Source organism: Salmo trutta, chromosome 23 (genome assembly GCF_901001165.1).
Source record: "Salmo trutta chromosome 23, fSalTru1.1, whole genome shotgun sequence".
Lineage (NCBI taxonomy): Eukaryota > Metazoa > Chordata > Actinopteri > Salmoniformes > Salmonidae > Salmo > Salmo trutta.
In genome coordinates, this window is record NC_042979.1 from 43,238,648 (window position 1) to 43,261,844 (window position 23,197).

The window sequence follows — 23,197 nt, forward strand, 5'->3', positions numbered from 1 at the left end:
TAACCACTTAGCCACTTCCTTTGAAATGCATTCAGAGTGAAATAAATTACCAGTGGGCTTTTGAAGGAGGATGAAACGCCATTCTCCGATAATTTTTCATGGAAAACATTAAAACATGTTCCCTGTAAGGCCTAAAGCATTTAAACAGTACATTTCATAAACTACTGTAAACTGTAAAAACACTAGCTGACTTGTTTTCATGAGAGAGTATCCCTTAGGGTGAAAGGTCATAAACCATCAATACATTGATAATCATTTGTCGTCAAGAAACTGGGCTTAGATACAAGGTTGGCAGAAGGTCTTTTTACACTACAGTATGTCATGTGTAACTAGCTTCAAAACATGAGACGAGAAGCATAGACAGGTGACAGAGTTTGAAACAGAACTTTATTGTGATAGCTCTACAAAGATTTCCTCTGTGATCTAGGAACAGATCCTTTCTCTAACATTCAAACATTAGAAAACACAGTGAACATTGGGAAGTGCATGGCTTTTATCATGTGATTTGCTGTTAGCCTGCCTGATATCATGAAATGTAATTAGTAAATGGATTGGATGCGCTGACGACCACAAGCTCGTCAAATAAATAGGGAATTTCGGGGACGATTCTTTTCTGTGTAATACTAAGGATCTAATCTCATCTCATCATAGTAGCAAATTCTTAATTATTCTGATCTTCTGAATCACTGAGGGAACAAACACTCGATGATGTTAACATACAGCAGACAGACCACATGTTGGACACGACAACAACGAAAGGCAACTCATGACATTAGAAACTGAAAAAAAAAAATAAAGTCATCATGCAGATTAGCGGTTCTGGTTATTAATCAGCTGTAAAGTTGTTCTCTCCCTAACTTCTATCTCTGTCCGGATACAGGACTTTTATGTGACCTCTCACCTCTCGGTTAGGACACCCCACTCCAGTTATAGTGCGGAGGGTACTGCCTATATTGCCGTCTTATGGGAATCTGACAGAAGCAGTGAAAGGAGGAGAACTGAAGGTAGCCATTTGTGATTGCTCTTGATTGGCCCAGGGTGGCGTTTACTCCACCTTGATAGGCCCAGGGTGGCGTTTACTCTCCCTTGATTGGCCCAGGGTGAACGTTTACTCCACCTTGAATGGCCCATGGTGGCGTTTACTCTCCCTTGAAGCGAGGAGGCCTCTTCTCCTTGAACGCAACCAGTCCCTCCAGCCTGTCTTTCGTCGGAATCACCTTGGAAACCACAAAAGATGTGTCAACAAAAGACAACAACGTATCTGTTCTATTTTTAGTGATCCTGTGAGCGCTGGTGGTTGTTGTTTAGAAGTCATACTATGTGAGTTGTTTGATGGACAACTGAAGACTGTTCAAAGTGGCATCCAAAGTGAGCATCGATATGCAGCAGGTGGAAGAGGTACACTATGTCAATAGACACTATCTAACCTTGACAAAATCGTGGCGTCATTGTATGTGAACTGTATATAAAAAGAAGTGTACATTTTAAATAGTTCTAGCAAAAAAATAAGCATCAGAAAACTAGAGCATATGGGCTATTTAACAGAATATGGGCTATTTAACAGAATATGGGCTATTTAACAGAATATGGGCTATTTAACAGAAGGGTTGTGGAATTGAAGTTGTTGTTCATGACTAGACGTACCTGGGCATAGCATGCTTCTTCAATTGCTAATCCCGTATTTAAATCCACCTGAAAAATATCAAGATATTAGAGAAAATAACAAACACATGCAGCAATATAAACCGTATAAAATAGCTATTTTCTACCATCTTTATTCTTGACCAGCTATGTGGTTTCATTGTTTCCTGTCATTCCTACAGGATCGAAACTACAGATGTAGCATCTTAATTTGATCACCCTGTTGCAGAAGAACTTTCCTGCAATGGAAATGTAAAACTTGTAGTGTAGTATTTGAGGTTTAAAAAGGCTTCTCACGTTTGTAATTTCCACTTTGAAATTTCAGACTTGATTTTCCCTCATGAAAAATGTATCAACACCTACAAAAATGTCCATTAATTACACTGAACAAAAATATAAACGCAAACGGTAAAGCCTTGGTCATATGTTTCATGAGCTGAAATAAAAGATCCCTGAAAAAGCTTATTTCTCTCAAATTTGTTTACATCCCTGTTAGTGAGCATTTCCCCTTTGCCAAGATAATCAATCCACCTGACAGGTGTGGCATATCAAGAAGCTGATTAAAAAGCATGATCACTACACAAGTGCACCTTGTGCTGGGGACAATAAAAGACCACTCTAAAATGTGCGGTTTTGTCAAACAACACAATGCCACAGAAGTTGAGGGAGTGTGCAATTGGCATACTGACTGCAGGAATATCCACCAGAGCTGTTGCCAGAGAATTTTATGTTAATTTCTCTACCATAAGACGCCTCCAACGTCGTATTAGATCATTTGGCAGTACGTCCAACCGGTCTCACAAACGCAGACCACGTGTAACCATGCCAGCCTAGGACCTCCACATCCGGCTTCTTCACCTGCGGAATCGTCTCAGACCAGTCACCCGGACAGCTGATGAAACTGTGGGTTTGCACAACCGAATAATTACTGCACAAATTGTCAAGGAAACTCATCTGTGAGCTCGTCGTCATCACCAAATGCTCATCTTTGATGGCCACTGGCACACTGGAGAAGTGTGCTCTACACGGATGAATGGAGGTTTCAATTGTACCGCACAGATGGTAGACCGCGTGTATGGTGTCGTGTGGGCGAGCGGTTTGCTGGTGGGGTTATGGTATGGGCAGGCATAAGCTATGGACAACGAACACAATTGCATTTTATCGCTGGCAATTTGAATGCACAGAGATACCGTGACGAGATCCTGAGGCCCATTGTCATGCCATTCATCCACCGCCATCACCTCATGTTGCAGCATGATAATGCACGGCCCCATGTCGCAAGAATCTGTACACAATTCCTGGAAGCTGAAAATGTACCAGTTCTTCCATGGCCTGCATATTCACCAGACATGTCACCCATTGAGCATGTATGGGATGCTCTGGATCGGCAGCGTGTACCAGTTCCCGGCAATATCCAGTAACTTTGCACAGCCATTGAAAAGGAGTGGGACAACATTCCACAGGCCACAATCAACAGCCTGATCAACTGTATGCAAAGAAGACGTGTCGCGCTGCATTTGCCAAATGGTTGTCACACCAGGTGCTGAATGTTTTTTTGATCCACGCCCCTACTTTTTTTTTTAAGGTATCTGTATACAGATGCATATCTGTATTCTCATTCATGTGAAATCTATAGATTAGGGCCTAATGAATTTATTTAAATTGACTGATTTCCTTCTATGAACTATAACTCAGTGAAATCTTTGAAGTTGTGTTTATATTTTTGTTCAGTGTATAATCCACATAATAATTAACATTTCCTGTTGCTGTAGGATTCTTTTCTAGCTGTAGCAAACTGGATCAAATTACGATCCTATATCTGTATTGAGCATATGTCTGTGCATTGGTAAAATGTTCACCAACTTTAACACACCTACCTAGATCCAAGACCCATTCCAAATTCACACTTTAAAGGTTGAATTATACAGAATTAGGGGGCAGCATTTATTTTCCCTGACAGCACAGAGGGAGGAGAAACCTACTTTCATAGGTTACCTTGGCATTTAACTGAACCAGAAATATATCCTGTGCCATACTCTCCTTTAGAAAATAACCTACATTTAAAGAGATCGTTGTTGAGCAATTTTATAAAAGGAATGTGGAGAACAATTTCTCTCTGTTTAAAAATGTGCATCTTTCAAGTGGGCCAGCTGCTGTTCAAAGTAGGTAGGAACACGTTAAGCTTTAATGACCCGTATTCATATAGCCTGAGAAAACTACATGAAACCAGGCTGGTCTTGCTTGTGATTTGACCATTTGTTAAATTTGGCCCCAATATGGATATTGGCAGTTTGTGTAGCCTATGATACATTAACTTGGTAGAACAGGCTGTCGACAAACGACACAACACCTGTCAGAAAGTGCGGTTTGGAGATATCTTCACTTGATTTGTCAGTTGTGACCGTTGGCCTCTGGGATAACGAAGTCACTCAACAGATTCTCTCAGGTTTCTCTGACGGCCTTCAGATGTGACATGGGTCCCTTTGGCAAGTGAGCTGACTCACTGACTAATCAGATGCTTACTTCAATCCTCCACCATGCTTTGTGGCACCGATTCCAAAATGCAGCAAGACCCAAGAGGCCAAATACTATTACTAGACCTAGGAGATCATTCCCAAATACTATTGCTAGACACAAGAGGTCATCCTTAAAAGGTCATCCCTAAGGGGCCAATCTCAAATATGATTTGAACCCAAGTCTGCTTAGAACATCAAAATGACGTAACCAGTAACCTAACCATTCAATAATAAACATATGACCAGATTTGGTCAAATGATAAAATACTACACTTGAGGCCAGTATGTTGATTGAAAACATCTGATCACTTCTTACAGAGATGGAAAAAGTACCGTTATGTATGAGTCTTACCTCTATGCCCTGGTTGATGGCCAACTTTGCCATCCTAATTGCAATGGGACCCTGAGGATATCAAAGCAAAGAAATAGTTTGTTTAGGGTCAAAAGTACATGTAAATAACAATGGTCTATATTAGAGATGGTTCTCCGGTATAATGTTGCAGGTAACTAGAAATCTAATCCGTACATAAAAGGTACAACATCTGCATTCGCTCAGGTGTTATTTCTAAGAAGTTGATACATCATGACACTCCAAATCATTCAGTGTAGCAGCCTATTCTGAGAATAGGTTTGATTTCAGGGCAACCACAGAGTCAACGGCCATGTCGGAACACCCGTACTTGCGTCTAAAGAGTATGCTGATTGGGTATGCAAAAAAATTCAACGTTTTATATTATGTGAAATTTCCAAAGTAATTTCAGTTTTTCATCTAGTATGAATTCGCACGAATTGAGGAAGAAAATTACGTTTTTAGACCCAACTGATAATCAAGTAAGGGGACATGATTTCGGACACAGCCAATGTGTAATTTCGTCCCTGCTTAAAGGTGGTATTACTATGGTTTTGATACAATGTACAGTGCATTTCGTCAAGTATTCAGACCCCTTGACTTTTCCCATTTTGTTATGTTACAGCCTTATTCTAAAATGGATCAAATACTTTCCCCCTCTCATTAATCTACACACAGTTCCCCATAATGACCAAGTGAAAACAGGTTTACATTTTTTGATGCAAATCTATACAAAATAAAAACTCATACCTTATTTACATAAATATTCAGACCCTTTGCTATGAGACTCAAAATTGAGCTCAGGTGCATCCTGTTTCCATTGATCATCCTTGAGATGTTTCTACAATTTGATTGGAGTCCACCTGTGTAAATTCAAGTGATTGGACATGATTTGGAAAGGGACACACCTGTCTATATAAGGTCCCACAGTTGACAGTGCATGTCAGAGCAATAACCAAGCCATGAGGTTGAAGGAATTGTCCGTAGAGCTCCGAGACAGGATTGTGTCGAGCCACAGATCTAGGGAAGGGTACCAAACATTTCTGCAGCATTGAATGTCCCCAGGAACACAGTTGCCTTCATCATTCTTATTAAATGGAAGAAGTTTGGAACCACCACAACTCTTCCTAGAGCTGGCTGACCGGGGGAGCAATTGGGGGAGAAGAGCCTTGGTAAGCGAGGTGACCAAGAACCCGATGGTCACTCTGACAGAGCTCCAGAGTTCCTCTGTGGAGTTGGGAGAACCTTCCAGAAGGACAACCATCTCTGCAGCAATCCACCAATCAGGCCTTTATGGTAGAGTGGCCAGGCGGAAGCCACTCCTCAGTAAAAGGCATATGACAGCCCGCTTAGAGTTTGCCAAATGGCACCTAAAGACTCTCAGACCATGAGAAACAAGATTCTCTGGTCTGATGAAAGCAAGATTGAACTCCATGGCCTGAATGCCAAGCGCCACATCTGGAGGAAACCCTACAATGAAGCATGTTGGTGGTAGCATCATGCTGTGGGGATGTTTTTCAGCGGTAGGGACTGGGAGACTAGTCAGGATCGAGGGAAAGATGAACAGAGCAAAGTACAGAGAGATCCTTGATGAGCGCTCAGGACCTTAGACTGGTGCGAAGGTTCACCTTCCAACAAGACAACAACCCTAAGTACACAGCCAGGACAACACAGTAGTGGCTTCGGGACAAGTCTCTGAATGTCCTTGAGTGGTCCAGCCAGAGGCTAGACTTGAACCCGATTGAACATCTCTGAGGAGACCTGAAAATAGCTGTGCAGCGACGCTCCCCATTGAACCTGACAGAGCTTGAGAGGATCTGCAGAGAAGAATGGGAGAAACTCCCCAAATACAGGTGTGCCAATTTTGTAGCGTCATACCCAAGAAGCTAAAGGTGCTTCAACAAAGTACTGAGTAAAGGGTCTGAATTCTTATGTAAACGTGATATTTAAATGTAGTATTTTTAATACATTTGCAAACATTTACAAAAGCCTGTTTTTGCATTGTCTTTATGGGGTATTGTGTGTAGATTGATGAGGAAGAAAAAAAAACAATTTAATCAATTTTAGAATAAGGCTGTAAGTTAACAAAATGTGGAAAATGTCAAGGGGTCTGAATAATTTCTGAATGCACTGTATGTACAGTCGTGGCCAAAAGTTTTGAGAATGACACAAATATTAATTTCCACAAAGTTGGCTGCTTTAGTGTCTTTAGATATTTTTGTCAGATGTTACTATGGAATACTGAAGTATAATTACAAGCATGTCATAAGTGTCAAAGGCTTTTATTGACAATTACATGAAGTTGATGCAAAGAGTCAATATTTGCAGTGTTGACCATTCTTTTTCAAGACCTCTGCAATCTGCCCTGGCATGCTGTCAATTAACTTCTGGGCCACATCCTGACTGATGGCAGCCCATTCTTGCATAATCAATGCTTGGAGTTTGTCAGAGTTTGTGGGTTATTGCTTGTCCACCCGCCTCTTGAGGATTGACCACAAGTTCTCAATGGGATTAAGGTCTGGGGAGTTTCCTGGCCATGGACCCAAAATATCGATGTTTTGTTCCCCGAGCCACTTAGTTATCACTTTTGCCTTATGGCAAGGTGCTCCATCATGCTGGAAAAGGCATTGTTCATCACCAAACTGTTCCTGGATGGTTGGGAGAAGTTGCTCTCGGAGGATGTGTTGGTACCATTCTTTATTCATGGCTGTGCTCTTTGGCAAAATTGTGAGTGAGCCCACTCCCTTGGCTGAGAAGCAACCCCACACATGAATGGTCTCAGAATGCTTTACTGTTGGCATGACACAGGACTGATGGTAGCGCTCACCTTGTCTTCTCCGGACAAGCTTTTTTCCGGATGCCCCAAACAATCGGAAAGGGGATTCATCAGAGAAAATGACTTTACCCTAGTCCTCAGCAGTCCAATCCCTGTACCTTTTGCAGAATATCAGTCTGTCCCTGATGTTTTTACTGGAGAAAAGTGGCTTCTTTGCTGCCCTTCTTGACACCAGGCCATCCTCCAAAAGTCTTTGCCTCACTGTGCATGCAGATGCACTCACACCTGCCTGCTGCCATTCCTGAGCAAGCTCTGTACTGGTGGTGCCCCGATCCCGCAGCTGAATCAACTTTAGGAGACGGTCCTGGCGCTTGCTGGACTTTCTTGGGCGCCCTGAAGCCTTCTTCACAACAATTGAACCGCTCTCCTTGAAGTTGTTGATGATCCGATAAATGGTTGATTTAGATGCAATCTTACTGGCAGCAATATCCTTGCCTGTGAAGCCCTTTTTGTGCAAAGCAATGATGACAGCACGTGTTTCCTTGCAGGTAACCATGGTTGACAGAGGAAGAACAATGATTCCATGCACCACCCTCCTTTTGAAGCTTCCAGTCTGTTATTCGAACTCAATCAGCATGACAGAGTGATCTCCAGCCTTGTCCTCGTCAACACTCACACCTGTGTTAATGAGAGAATCACTGACATGATGCAAGCTGGTCCTTTTGTGGCATGGCTGAAATGCAGTGGAAATGCTTTTTTGGAATACAGTTCATTTGCATGGCAAAGATGAACTTTGCAATTAATTGCAATTCATCTGATCCCTCTTCATAACATTCTGGAGTATATGCAAATTGCTATCATACAAACTGAAGCAGCAGACTTTGTGAAAATTAATATTTGTGTCATTCTCAAAACTTTTGGCCACGACTGTACATGCTTTATCATATACTCACATTTGGGTTGAACTCGCGGGCCAGGTCCAGCGCTCTGAGGTAGGCGGCATCTCCGCTCTTGTTCTGCTCCACGGCATGGCTGACCAGGCCCAGTCTCTTCGCCTCTGTTCCGTCAATCGCCCGCGCCGCAAAGATCAGCTCCTTAGCCAGGGCTACCCCGATGGCCCTGGGTAGTCGCTGGGTACCACCTGGATGGAGGAGGAAGAGGAGGAGGTGAAGGAGGTGGTGGAGAAGGAAGAGGAGGTGGTGGAGGAGAAGGAGGTGGAGGAGGAAGAGGGGGAGGAGGAGGAGAAGGAAGAGGAGGTGGTGGAGGAGAAGGAAGTGGAGGAAGAAGAGAGAGTGGAGGAGGAGGAAGTGGAGGTGGTGGAGGAGGAGAAGGAAGTAGAGGTGGTGAAGGAGAAGGAAGAGAAGGTGGTGGTGGAGGAGGTGGAGGAGAAGGAAGAGGAGGTGGAGGAAGAGGAGGTGGAGGAGAAGGAACAGGAGGTGGAGGAGGGGGAGAAGAAAGAGGAGGAGGTGGAGGAGGAGGAGAAGGAAGAGGAGGTGGAGGAGGGGGAGAAGGAAGAGGAGGTGGAGGAGGAGGTGGAGGGGGGGAGAAGGAAGAGGAGGTGGAGGAGGAGGTGGAGGAGAAGGAAGAGGTGGAGGAGGAGGAAGTGGAGGTGGTGGAGGAGAAGGAAGAGAAGGTGGTGAAGGAGAAGGAAGAGAAGGTGGTGGTGGAGGAGAAGGAAGAGGAGGTGGAGGAGGTGGAGGAGAAGGAAGAGGAGGTGGAGGAAGAGGAGGTGGAGGAAGAGGAGGTGGAGGAGGAGGAGAAGGAAGAGGAGGTGGAGGAGGAGGAAGAGGTGGTGGAGGAGGGGGAGAAGGAAGAGGAGGAGGAGGAGAAGGAAGCGGAGGTGGAGGAGAAGGAAGAGGTGGAGGAGGAAGAGGAGGTGGAGGGGGGGGAGAAGGAAGAGGAGGTGGAGTAGGAGGAAGAGGAGGTGGAGGAGAAGGAAGAGGTGGAGGAGGAGAAGGAAGAGGTGGTGGTGGTGGAGAAGGAAGAGGAGGTGGTGGAGGAGAAGGAAGAGGAGGTGGTGGAGGAGAAGGAAGAGGAGGGGGAGAAGAGGAGGTAGAGGAGGAGAAGGAAGAGGAGGTGGTGGAGAAGAGATTGGGTGCTACAGTGAGTAACATTATGTTAATGGATAAATATGGCTAGCCTGCTGAAACAGAACAAAATATGAGCTATAATTCTATTTGTGAGAGCTGCCCATTTTTATTCATACATGTTGGATTATTCATGGTTTATAAGACCCAAAGACAGTCTACAACACTAACACACCTGCTTTAAAACATTAACCAATCATGGAATGAAAGCCTGCACACTCTGTGAAGCTGTCCAGGACCTTTGGAGCTGGAGAGGACACCCCTGGTCTACAATGCATCTTTGTTGAAGTTTTCAGTTGAGTTTATTGTGATGATTTGACATGGAATATTCCCCACAAATGAGATAAGGGTGAAAAGCCATGTTTGAACAATGCTGTGGGTCATAGCACACTGCTCCTGGGCTGTGACCTCCTGGGCTGTGACCTTCTGGGCTGTGACCTCCTGGGCTATGGGTCATAGCACATTCCTCCTGGGCTGTGGGTCATGGCACATTCCTCCTGGGCTGTGACCTCCTGGGCTGTGGGCCATGGCACAATCCTCCTGGGCTGTGACCTCCTGGGCTGTGGGTCATGGCACAATCCTCCTGGGCTGTGACCTCCTGGGCTGTGACCTCCTGGGCTATGGGTCATAGCACATTCCTCCTGGGCTGTGGGTCATGGCACATTCCTCCTGGGCTGTGACCTCCTGGGCTGTGGGTCATGGCACATTCCTCCTGGGCTGTGATCTCCTGGGCTGTGGTCTCCTGGGCTGTGGGTCATGGCACATTCCTCCTGGGCTGTGATCTCCTGGGCTGTGACCTCCTGGGCTGTGGGTCATGGCACATTCCTCCTGGGCTGTGACCTCCTGGGCTGTGGGTCATGGCACATTCCTCCTGGGCTGTGATCTCCTGGGCTGTGGGTCATGGCACATTCCTCCTGGGCTGTGATCTCCTGGGCTGTGGTCTCCTGGGCTGTGATCTCCTGGGCTGTAGACCGTGGTTAAACATTCTATAACACTCCACTTCTCTATATTTTGGGGTGGAAAACATGTACAGCAGTGAATCAATTTCTTCCTTGTTGAAAGGACACTGTAAATCCTGACCTTTCTCATTCAGTGCAAGCAATTGACTCACTCCGTCTGTGGAAGTCACATATCTGGGAGGTGAAATACAAAGACAAAGAAGGCCTTGGCTTCTCACCACCTGAATATACAGTAACCTTATCTTGCAGAAGCTGTGATGCACTTGGCAGCAGTTATGTCAAGACAAGATCAAGATGCATCAAATATCTAGAAGGTGAACACTGAACTAAATGAGGGGTACAAAAAAAGGGAGAAATTTGAGATAAACAGCAATGTGTTTTTAATTGGGCTTCTCTTAAAAATGCTAAAGTAGATAGCTTTCCTGAAACCACAAGGAGAATGCTGAAGTAATTTATTTTATTTGTATTTATTTCACCTTTATTTAACCAGGTAGGCCAGTTGAGAACAAGTTCTCATTTACAACTGCGACTTGGCCAAGATAAAGCAAAGCAGTGCAACAAAAACAACAACACAGAGTTACACATAAACAAACGTACAGTCAATAACACAATAGAAAAAGCTATGAACAGTGTGTGCAAATGTAGAAGAGTAGGGAGGTAAGGCAATAAATAGGCCATAGTGGCGAAATAATTACAATTTAGCAATAACACCGGAGTGATAGGTGTGCAGATGATGACGTGCAAGTAGAGATACTGGGGTGCAGAAGATCAAGAAGATAAATAACAATATGGGGATGAGGTAGTTGGATGGGCTATTTACAGATTGGCTGTGTACAGGTACAGTGATCGGTAAGCTGCTCTGACAGCTGATGCTTAAAGTTAGAGAGGGAGATATAAGACTCCAACTTCAGTGATTTTTGCAATTCGTTCGAGTCATTGGCAGCAGAGAACTAGAAGGAAAGGCGGCCAAAGGAAGTTTTGGCTTTGGGGATGACCAGTGAAATATACCTGCTGGAGCGTGTGCTACAGGTGGGTGTTGCTATGGTGACCAGTGAGCTGAGATAAGGTGGGGCTTTACCTAGCAAAGACTTATAGATGACCTGGAGCCAGTGGGTTTGGCGACAAATATGTAGTGAGGGCCAGCCAACGAGAGCATACAGGTTGCAGTGGTGGGTAGTGTATGGGGTTTTGGTGACAAAACGGATGGCACTGTGATAGACTACATCCAGTTTGCTGAGTAGAGTGTTGGAGGCTATTTTGTAAATGACATCGCCAAAGTCAAGGATTGGTAGGTTAGTCAGTTTTACGAGGGTATGTTTGGCAGCATGAGTGAAGGAGGCTTTGTTGCGAAATAGGAACCCGATTCTAGATTTAATTTTGGATTGGAAATGCTTAATGTGAGTCTGGAAGGAGAGTTTACAGTCTAACCAGACACCAAGGTATTTGTAGTTGTCCACATATTCTAAGTCAGAACCGTCCAGAGTAGTGATGCTGGACGGGCGGGCAGGTGCAGGCAGCGATCGGTTGAAGAGCATGCATTTAGTTTTACTAGCATTTAAAAGCAGTTGGAGGCCACGGAAGGAGTGTTGTATGGCATTGAAGCTCGTTTGAAGGTTTGTTAACACTACTACTATGACTAACTTCCTTATCAGACTAGAATGTCGGTTATATTGCTCATGGCACTGCTCACCAAGGTAATAACCTCAGTCCGGATGCATTTCTACAGCAAATAAAACAATGCAATGCACATAGTCCGGAGGAAAATAAAACAAGACATTTTAAACAAATTCCTTGGTAATAGGGCTTAGAGTGAATATGGGTCAGTCACTTAATTAGCAGCGTGTATTATCAGTATGTTTACAGTGATCACAGACACATTCTCACCTCCCAGACAGGATGTTCACACATATTCAGTCATTCTGAATTGATCAGGTTGAGCAGATAGAACAGGACAGAGGAGTGGTGGTGACGACAGTATTCTCAGTCAGTTGTGTTTTCATTCTGACAGCTGCTACAGCCCATGTTGTGTCGACTAAGACAAAATGATAACACGGAAAAATAAGGGACATCACTAAAAAGTTACATATTATTATTATATATTTGTATGAATTACAGGTAAACTATACACAAGGCAGAATGTGGAATGTCGCTGATCCCGACTTTTGCATATAAATAAATGCCATCTGTTTATGTTGTCATGAAAGTAGTTGGTTTGAAGCGTTTGGTCCTTGTTGCTCAACTCTTACACAAGAAGTTGGATGGGAAAGTGTTTACCCTGGAGGAGCCTGCATGAGTTATCACAGAACCCTGATGGCGCAATGACAAACACTCATTTGTTGCCAATTGCTGTTTTCACTGTGTCTCTGTCTACCTCCCTTTGCTTTGGACTGTTTTCACTGTCTCTGTCTACCTCCCTTTGCTTTGGACTGTTTTCACTGTGTCTCTGTCTACCTCCCTTTGCTTTGGACTGTTTTCACTGTCTCTGTCTACCTCCCTTTGCTTTGGACTGTTTTCACTGTCTCTGTCTACCTCCCTTTGCTGTGTCTCTGTCTACCTCCCTTTGCTTTGGACTGTTTTCACTGTCTCTGTCTACCTCCCTTTACCGTGTCTCTGTCTACCTCCCTTTGCTGTGTCTCTGTCTACCTCCCTTTGCTGTGTCTCTGTCTACCTCCCTTTGCTGTGTCTCTGTCTACCTCCCTTTGCTGTGTCTCTGTCTACCTCCCTTTGCTGTGTCTCTGTCTACCTCCCTTTGCTTTGGACTGTTTTCACTGTCTCTGTCTACCCCCCTTTGCTGTCTCTCTGTCTACCTCCCTTTGCTTTGGACTGTTTTCACTGTCTCTGTCTACCCCCCTTTGCTGTCTCTCTGTCTACCTCCCTTTGCTTTGGACTGTTTTCACTGTCTCTATCTCTTTGCTTTGGATTGCCTCTTTTCTTACTTGCTTCATCAACTTATAACAGTTAGCTTAAAATAACGCAACATAACATAATGACAGAACTTTGAAGGCTAAAAACTTTAGATTAGCCAAAAAATGTGTCTATTGTTTACCCATTCTGCAGAGCGCAAGATAGTGCACTGCAAATTCTCAGACAATATATTCAAGACTTCATTGACAAACACATAAGTGAAGAAAAAGGCAGATGAGAGATAAGATGTTACATGGAATCGTTGTGTCACCCGTCACTTACATTATTAACCACACAATTCTGGTAACTTCTGTGGCTCGACCTCATAGCCTTGCATAACATTGTGTAACTAAGTTTTAATACACCAGAAAAAAAAATGGTGCAACGACTTCTGAGAAATCGTTGTCACAATGCCCTTTTCCTCATGGCGGTTGGTCAATTTTCTCATTGCTTAACCATTGCCTGAACCGTAAACATTGCATTGCACAATGGGGAAAAGCTACAGTTAGTGTCTTGACATGCCTTGAGAAAGTATGATGTAGTGCAAATAGTGTTGCACAGCGCTATCCTGTCAAGGACCTGCCTTTGTGGGCGTGTGTTTGAAATCAGTGAGCCGGACAGCAAATGAAGTGAAGTGAAAATGCATTTTGGCTTCAAAGAAAAGTTCAAGGTCGGTGCTGAAGACGACTCGTGACACGTGGCAGCTTTGTGAGGAGACACTTTCTGCAGAAATGAGGCTCCTAGAATCGCAACATTAACCCTTCCCAATAGCCAGCAGTATAGACTTATGTCTAGTACAATGTTGCTGTTTACCGCAGACGGTTGGGGTCAATTCAGGATTGAAATGACCAGACAATTCGTCAAGTGTAACATGGTGAAATACCTGAATAACTGAAATATTGCTGGAACGGACCTCGGCTCTGCTGAGTACCGAATGACAAAAAGTTTGTTGAATACCCAACGTGTTATCACTATGCTTTCAACCATCTAAAAGCACAACCAAATTCCAATGGAAAAAACAATGTCTGACTTTTGGTTTAGTTGTCATCTTAATGCGTTATCACTGCACTTTCAGCCATTTAAAAGCACAACAAAGATAAAATGGGAAACACAATGTCTGCCATTTTGTTTTTAAAATAAAACAATGTGTTGGCACTGTGCTTCATCTAACAGCAGAACCAAATGACGTGGATAATAGTTCAGAGTACTTTAAATGTACATTGTGCAAGTGAAATTCTACACAGATTATCAACATTGTGAAGACTTTGTATGATTACATAATAAAACACTTGTTGTTACAGTAACCTCCAAATGTGGCCATGGATGAGTTACACACTTTGAGGTTGAATAAAAAAAAGTGCTTGGATAGTTTCATCAGAGCTACTGGTTTAATCCTATTCCTTAACTAGTTTGTGCCCAGTGGGCATGATCTGATTTATCACATACTATTTCAACAGAAGACATTTTTCAATATCTATATCAAAAGTACTTTTTTTTAAATGAAGATGATAAAAAACAATCTCAACAAATGGCTGCTTAATCTTGATAGGACAGACCTGATTTTGTCAAATGCAAAATTAAATTGAGATTTATTATGTGTTTTTATTTATTTAACCTTTATTTAACTAGGCAAGTCAGTTAAGAACAAAATCTTATATACAAAGACGGCCTACCCCGGCCAAACCCAGACCAATTGTGCGCCGCCCTATGGGACTCCCAATCAAGACCGGTTGTGATAAACTAGGGTCTGTAGTAACGCCTAGGGTCTGTAGTAACGCCTCTAGCACTGAGATGCAGTGGCTTAGACCACCGTGCCACTCGAGAGTCTTATCTAAAAATGAATCCGAATCAAAATGTTGTATCTTATGGAAACAGACATGCCCAGCCTACCAAATAAGGCCAGCCTTAGACAGAAACTAGGCTATTAGGTATTCTAGAGCTTTTAAGGAGACGGTTTGGTGGAGCTGGCAGAAGTGATGTTGGCTGGCTGACACACTGAGAAACAACACGTAATATATATAAACTCAGCAAAAAAAAAAAAAAAGTCCTCTCACTGTCAACTGCGTTTATTTTCAGCAAACTTAACATGTGTAAATATTTGTATAAACATAACAAGATTCAACAATTGAGACATAAACTGAACAAGTTCCACAGACATGTGACTAACAGAAATGGAATAATGTGTCCCTGAACAAAGGAGGGGTCAAAATCAAAAGTAACAGTCAGTATCTGGTGTGACCACCAGTTGCATTTAGTACTGCAGTGCATCTCCTCCTCATGGACTGCACCAGATTTGCCCGTTCTTGCTGTGAGATGTTACCCCACTCTTCCACCAAGGCACCTGCAAGTTCCCGGACATTTCCGGGGGGAATGGCCCTAGCCCTCACCCTCCGATCCAACAGGTCCCAGACGTGCTCAATGGGATTGAGATCTGGGCTCTTCAGGCCTACAAGCCTTACAAAAGGCCTACAAGCCCTCAGTCCAGCCTCTCTCAGTCTATTGCGGACAGTCTGAGCACTGATGGAGGGATTGTGCGTTCCTGGTGTAACTCGGGCAGTTGTTGTTGCCATCCTGTACCTGTCCCGCAGGTGTGATGTTCAGATGTACCGATCCTGTGCAGGTGTTGTTACACGTGGCCTGTCACTGCGAGGACGATCAGCTGTCCGTCCTGTCTCCCTGTAGCGCTGTCTTAGGCATCTCACAGTACGGACAATGCAATTTATTGCCCTGGCCCCATCTGCAGTCCTCATGCCTCCTTGCAGCATGCCTAAGGCACGTTCACGCAGATGAGCAGGGACCCTGGGCATCTTTCTTTTGGTGTTTTTCAGAGTCAGTAGAAAGACCTCTTTAATGTACTAAGTTTTCATAACTGTGACGTTAACTGCCTACCGTCTGTAAGCTGTTAGTGTCTTAACGACCGTTCCACAGGTGCATGTTCATTAATTGTTTATGGTTCATTGAACAAGCATGGGAACAGTGTTTAAACCCTTTACACTGAAGATCTGTGAAGTTTTTTGCTGAGTTATACACACACACACACACACACACACACACACACACAGCACAGCACAGCACAGCACAGCACAGCACAGCACAGCACAGCACAGTAACGACCTGGGCGAGGTGTACTAGTGATGTCACTACAGGATGCTCTGCTGTCACTCACGTGGAACCCACAGGCAAGGTGTGGGACATTATCAACTTTCAAGTGCAGTGTGTGTATGTGTAACAAGACTACAAAAGGTACATAAAATTGTCAGAGACTCCAGTCACCCAAGTTATAGACTGTTCTCTCTACTACCGCATGGCAAGCGGTACCGGAGCGCCAAGTCTAGGACCAAAAGGCTCCTGAACAGCTTCTACCCCAAAGCCATAAGACTGCTGAACAATTCATAAAATCGCCACCGGACAATATACATTGACCCCCCCTTTTGTACACTGCTGCTACTCGCTGTTTGTTTGTTTGTTATCTATGCATAGTCACTTCGCCCCCACCTACATGTACAGATTACCTCAACTAGCCTGTACCACCGGTGCCCCCTATATACAGCCTTGTTATTGTTATTCTTATTGTGTTACTTTTTATTTTAGTCTACTTGGTAAATATTTTTCTTCTAGAACTGCACTGTTGGTTAAGGGCTTGTAAGTAAGCATTTCACGGTAAAGTCTACACTTGTATTCGGCGCATGTGACGAAGTTTGATTTGATTTGAATACATTCAGGATACCAGTATGTGGTATAGAAGGCTATTACAATACAGCTGGGTTACGATAGATGTCCCTGCGGTACAAAAGGTACCACAATTAGGTTAATACAGTGTTTTACTTCATTTTATTTTATTCATTTATCCAAATGCGATGGGAATATTGTTGTTTTCAGCCTTTTCCAGAAATGAGAATTAGACCAAAAATTAAAGCAAATTATCTGAGAATGGTGCTGGACGGTTTGATGCTGGGAAATGTTGCTGGAGGTGGTGCTGGACCATCTACCATAAAAATAAAAAGGGGACAGTTTGATGAAAAAACTTTAAATAAAATGTGAAAATCCAGTTCATGTGACAGGATTGACAAAAGAAAAGTGGTTAAGGAACTAATAAAAACATTCATATTTTGCATTAAGATAACCTTTAAGGGGGTTGTAAAGGGTTTATAAGTCGTTTATTTTGCAAGCACCAAAAATCATACAGTTTGAACCAAATACTTAAATCGTAAATGTTTGTTCATGATTTATATACTAGCCTATACTATTAACTAAAATATAACTGTCTTATAAATGACTTTGCCTTGACAAATGACAATGCCTTTACAACCCTCATTAAAGGTGACCTTAATGTAAATAGTTACCTAAAAAAAGCACAGAAATGTAAAGTAGATATCTAGGTTAATCCATCAATCAGGAGTGGTAGTTACAGTAGCAGATGGTGTAGTAGTCTCAAATATCATAGGTTTAGCCGGGGTAGGCCGTCATTGTAAATAAGAAATTGTTCTTAACTGACTTGCCTGGTTAAATAAAAAGATGGGCCTCTCCAAATTACAAAGCCATATTTCACATGACATGGATAAATGTCAACCGCTTGTACACAGACTCCAAAGGGGAGTGGGTTTTCTGCATAGAAAAGTGTGTTTTTCAGCTGCCTACGTCCAAACGGTAAAAAAAGAAAACATTGAAAATAATTTGGGATGGGGAGCGTCGTTGCACATCTATTTTCAGATCTCTCCAGAGATGTTCGATCGGGTTCAAGTCCGGGCTCTGGCTGGGCCACTCAAGGACATTGTCCCGAAGCCACTCCTGCCTTGGCTGTGTGCTGAGGGTCGTTGTCCTGTTGGAAGGTGAACCTTCGCCACAGTCTGAGGTCTTCAGTGGTCTGGAGCAGGTTTTCATCTCTGTATGTTGCTCCGTTCAACCCGATCGAACATCTCTGGAGACCTGAAAATAGCTGTGCAGTGATGCTTCCCATCCAACCTGACAGAGCTTGAGAGGATCTACAGAGAAGTATAGGTGTGCCAAGCTTGTAGCGTCATACCCAAGACGACTCAAGGCTGTAATCGCTGCCAAAGGTGCTTCAACAAAGTACTGAGTAAATGATCTGAATACTTATGTAAATGTGATTTCAGTGATTTCAATACATTCACACACAAAAAAATGTAAACCTGTTGTGTTTACTTTGTCATTATGGTGTATTGTGTGTAGATTGATGAGGGAAAAAACTATTTAATCCATTTTAGAATAAGGCTGTAACGTAACAGAATGTGGAAAAAGTCAAGGGGTCTGAATACTTTCCGAATGCACTGTATGTGTGCCATTCAGAGGGTGAATGGGCAAGATTAAATATTTAAGTGGCTTTGAACGGGGTATGGTAGTAGGTGCCAGGCGCTCCAGTTTGAGTGTGTCAAGAACTGCAACGCTGCTGGGTTTTTCCACGCTTAACAGTTTCCCGTGTGTATCAACAATGGTCCACCACCCAAAGGACATCCAGCCAACTTGTGGGAAGCATTGGAGTCAACATGGGCCAGCATCCCTGTGGAAAGCTTGACACCTTGTAGAGTCCATGCCACAGCGAATTGAGGTTGTTCTGAGGGCAAAAGGGGGTGCAACTCAATATTAGGAAGTGTTCCTAATGTTTTGTCCACTCAGTGCATTTTTAAATAAAATCTTTGAAAACTAACAATAAGTATTTTTGACATGGCATGGGGCCCCCAGAGATTTTGTTAGAACGTTTCAGTCACTCAGATAGCACAAGCCATGGCAAAATGTGTAGAATGTTTTCAATTGTAGCTTTAAAACTTCAAAATGTTCTCTCCACCACTTTTTCACTGCGGCCAAAAGGAGGGCCTCTAAAATGTTTGGGTCCCCCCTACGCCCACCACCCAAGCCCCACTTTGACCCCCCAAAAAACCCTTGAGTGAAACATCGCTGTATTGCAATCTTGAAAAGTAAATAGAATGCAATCTCTATTTAATTAGACACAAAACAAAAACCGCATGGCTTTGGAAAGCAAACCATTCTAAATAAACTACAAAATACACTCCAAATTGTACAGAACATGGTACAACACATGGTAACTTGCGGTAACTCTTTTGATTAATGCTTTGATCTGTTTCAATAACCCATCACTTTCATGAGCTTAATCTGTAAAAAAATAAAAATAATAATATCATAGTGAGCAATACAAACTTACATATCTAGGCTACATTTCACCTCTGAATTCCTCCTTTGTGGCCTACATAAAGTGTTGCCTACATGGAGCCATGTTTCTGTTGACAGCAACTGTGGAACTAAAACAAAACTTTACTGTAGCAGGACGCTTTGCGAGAGACTTGGCAGTGATGTAACGAACATGTACCTTGGTGCATGTTTGGAACTTTGTTCAGGGAAAAATAGGGATATAAATATACAGTTACAGGCAGGGATCTACTTCTTGTGTTACCGTTGCTCATCACTAGGCAACAGGGCTCTGCTGTGCTAGCCTATTTCAAGGCCCTCCATTCAACCTGGGTTTGTTAACATTTCTGCTCACACTGTTGTTGACAACATTTGCCATTATCTAATTTATCAATTGAGTTCTACCTCAGTTGGCCCAGTTTTGAACTCTGACCGTGGCAAATGCGTAACTATGGTTCCGAAGGGAGCTCACAACCAAGAGAAACATAAAAAATAAAAAAATGTATTACCTGCACCAAACAAATACTTATATTCCTACACTGTCTCTCTGTTTACCGTAGGTCAAAATGGGGAAAAAGCAAACCCCATGCCACTATGCTACTGAGTTACCTGATACAGTGCTTTTAGATATGCTTATATAATGTCCTGTCTGTTATCCCCATGGGGTTTCTGGACATTAATAATGGGCCTGTGATATTAAAAACGCCTACTTCTGAGACAAAGAGGCTCTTTTAAAAGGATCTGGGCCAAGCACTGACTGTTATGAGGAGACTTGGAACTGGGTCAGTGGAGTCATGCAGATAGAGTATGTACTACTTCACAGATACACTATGTACTACTTCACAGATACAGTATGTTGTACTTCACAGATACACTATGTACTACTTCACAGATACACTATGTACTACTTCATAGATACAGTATGTTGTACTTCACACATACAGTATGTTGTACTTCACAGATACAGTATGTTGTACTTCACAGATACAGTATGTTGTATTTCACACATACTGTATGTTGTACTTCACAGATACAGTATGTTGTATTTCACACATACAGTATGTTGTACTTCACAGATACAGTATGTTGTACTTCACAGATACAGTATGTTGTACTTCACAGATACAGTATGTTGTACTTCACAGATACAGTATGTTGCACTTCACAGATACAGTATGTTGCACTTCACAGCATGTGGTACCTGTTGGCACACTTTATGATGGGGAGCATAACATGTCATAACACCATGTTCTCAGTATTGGTGTCTGGTACTTATATATTAAATACGAGTCCCAAATGGCACTCTATTCCCAGGTCAAAAGCAGTGCACTATATAGGGACCCATTTGGGATTCAGCCACAGTCTTCATAGAGGTACGAGATGACAAGGAACGAAAAAGGGAAGAAGTATTCTCAGGTTTGAACAATACTTCCAAGTGCACTTTTTTAAAATCTCTACAGAAAATCTTGAACCAGATTACTAAGTATGCTTTCAAAAAGCGAAATTGGAACTGTGGGAAAGGCACATTGAATAGACAACCCTTTGAACAACTAGCTGTATTAAAATATTTCACTGCAGCAATCCTTCGCTGCTCGCTCTAACCTTTTGGTCACCCTTACTAAAATAAACTAAATGGGGATGAGGTTGTCATTAGATCAGAGGAAATTCAGATTTCTCAGAAATGGTGAATGGCTTTTTTTTTTTAAGGAAAATAAAAGCTTCTTTGGCAATGTCAAGAAATGAAGGTAGAATGTTTTCTGTCCAATTTGCATCATGGCAACCACTACATCCTGAGAGGAGTAAAGACAGCCTGAGTTCTTAGAATCAGAGCTGATGCAAAAACCATCATCACAGGAAATCACTGTTGATATAAAATGAAGAGTGTAACATTCACAGTTGGGTAATCCTTCAAAATAAACATAAGGACTACGTAAGATTCGTTTCACCTTCATAACGCATCAAAGTCTTTCAGAATTAGGCCTAATTCTTGTATGACACAACATACTTACCAAACAATAAGAATGCATTAATACTTTCTATTATTATTTGTTATTAGATTTGTCAGGATCCCCATTAGCCGACGCCAATGGCGACAGGTAGTCTTACAGGGGTCCGGCACATGACGAAAATGTCAATTAGTTTACTATGCAGTAAACTAATTGAAATCATAAAACGATGGCATTGCAGTACAGACTTTAGTCAAAGCACGGTATGCATTGATCCAAGTAGAGCTCACTTGGAAACCAGCAGACTATGAGGCAAACAAATGTGGAAAATCCCTAGTCATGGCCATGCCAAACAAATGAGCTTTCATTTCTTTTCCCGTAAATCCTAACTGCTTTTCTCATTAAAGAACATGCCAAGATTCTGTTTAAGGATACTGTATTCTTCGAATTTAGGTGTGTCATAGTTTGTAAAAGTTTGCCTGGAACTACGGCTGCATCCCAAAAGGCACCATATTTCCAACATAATGCACTACTGTTGACCAGGGCTTTTACTCTACTAGGGCTCTGGTCAAAGGTAGTGCACTATATAGGGAAAAGGGTGCCAAATAGGGCACAGACTACATCTAGGAACCCCACTTCCCTAAGTGTTTCGGAAATCCCCTCAGATGACAAGGGCACTTATTATCTTAATATCAATATCTGTATTATCTCATCATCAATATCTGTATTATCTCATCATCAATATCTGTATTATCTCATCATCAATATCTGTATTATCTCATTATCAATGTCTTTATTAACAACGTCTTATTATCCATGTCTATATTAACAACGTCTATATTAACATCGTCTATATTAACAACGTCTATATTAACATCGTCTATATTAACAACGTCTATATTAACAACGTCTTATTAACAACGTCTATATTAACATCGTCTATATTAACGTCTATATTAACATCGTCTTTATTAACGTCTATATTAACAACGTCTATATTAACAACGTCTATATTAACAACGTCTATATTAACAACGTCTATATTAACATCGTCTTATTAACATCGTCTATATTAACAACGTCTATATTAACATCGTCTATATTAACATCATCTATATTAACATCGTCTATATTAACATCGTCTATATTAACATCGTCTATATTAACATCGTCTTTATTAACAACGTCTATATTAACAACGTCTATATTAACAACGTCTATATTAACAACGTCTATATTAACATCGTCTATATTAACATCGTCTATATTAACAACGTCTATATTAACATCGTCTATATTAACAACGTCTATATTAACAACGTCTATATTAACAACGTCTATATTAACAACGTCTATATTAACAACGTCTATATTAACATCGTCTTATTAACAACGTCTATACTAACAACGTCTATATTAACAACGTCTATATTAACATCGTCTTATTAACAACGTCTATATTAACATCGTCTATATTAACATCGTCTATATTCACAACGTCTATATTATCAACGTCTTATTAACATCGTCTTAGTAACAACGTCTTATTAATATCGTCTTATTAACATGGTCTATATTAACATGGTCTATATTAACATGGTCTATATTAACATCGTCTTATTAACAACGTCTTATTAACAACGTCTATATTAACATCGTCTTATTAACAACGTCTTATTAACAACGTCTATATTAACATTGTCTTATTAACAACGTCTTATTAACAACGTCTTATTAACAACGTCTATATTAACATCGTCTTATTAATAACATCGTCTTACTAACGTCTATATTAACGTCTATATTAACATCGTCTATATTAACATCGTCTTACTAACGTCTATATTAACGTCTATA

General features: G+C 42.0%; 1 protein-coding gene and 1 long non-coding RNA gene across 3 annotated transcripts in view; both read right to left on the bottom strand.

Moving 5' to 3' along the window:
* Positions 1 to 365: 365 nt before the first annotated feature.
* Positions 366 to 23,197, bottom strand: part of auh (AU RNA binding protein/enoyl-CoA hydratase) — a 53,630-nt gene continuing 30,798 nt past the window's right edge. The window contains exons 7-10 of the mRNA XM_029710451.1: positions 8,236 to 8,423; positions 4,510 to 4,560; positions 1,645 to 1,692; positions 366 to 1,217 (exon numbers count right to left, since the gene is read on the bottom strand). Coding sequence (XP_029566311.1) covers positions 1,140 to 1,217; positions 1,645 to 1,692; positions 4,510 to 4,560; positions 8,236 to 8,423 — 365 coding nt within the window. The 3' untranslated portion in view covers positions 366 to 1,139. The remainder of the gene's footprint in view (positions 1,218 to 1,644; positions 1,693 to 4,509; positions 4,561 to 8,235; positions 8,424 to 23,197) is intronic.
* On the bottom strand, positions 12,675 to 14,878 carry LOC115160116 (uncharacterized). 2 transcript variants are annotated; one of them, XR_003869002.1, is made up of 2 exons: positions 13,047 to 14,878; positions 12,675 to 12,882 (listed from the first exon to the last, which is right to left on the bottom strand). It is a non-coding gene; the product is annotated as an uncharacterized LOC115160116 (long non-coding RNA). The 2 variants fall into 2 exon arrangements; XR_003869001.1 differs by having other exon boundaries at positions 13,022 to 14,878.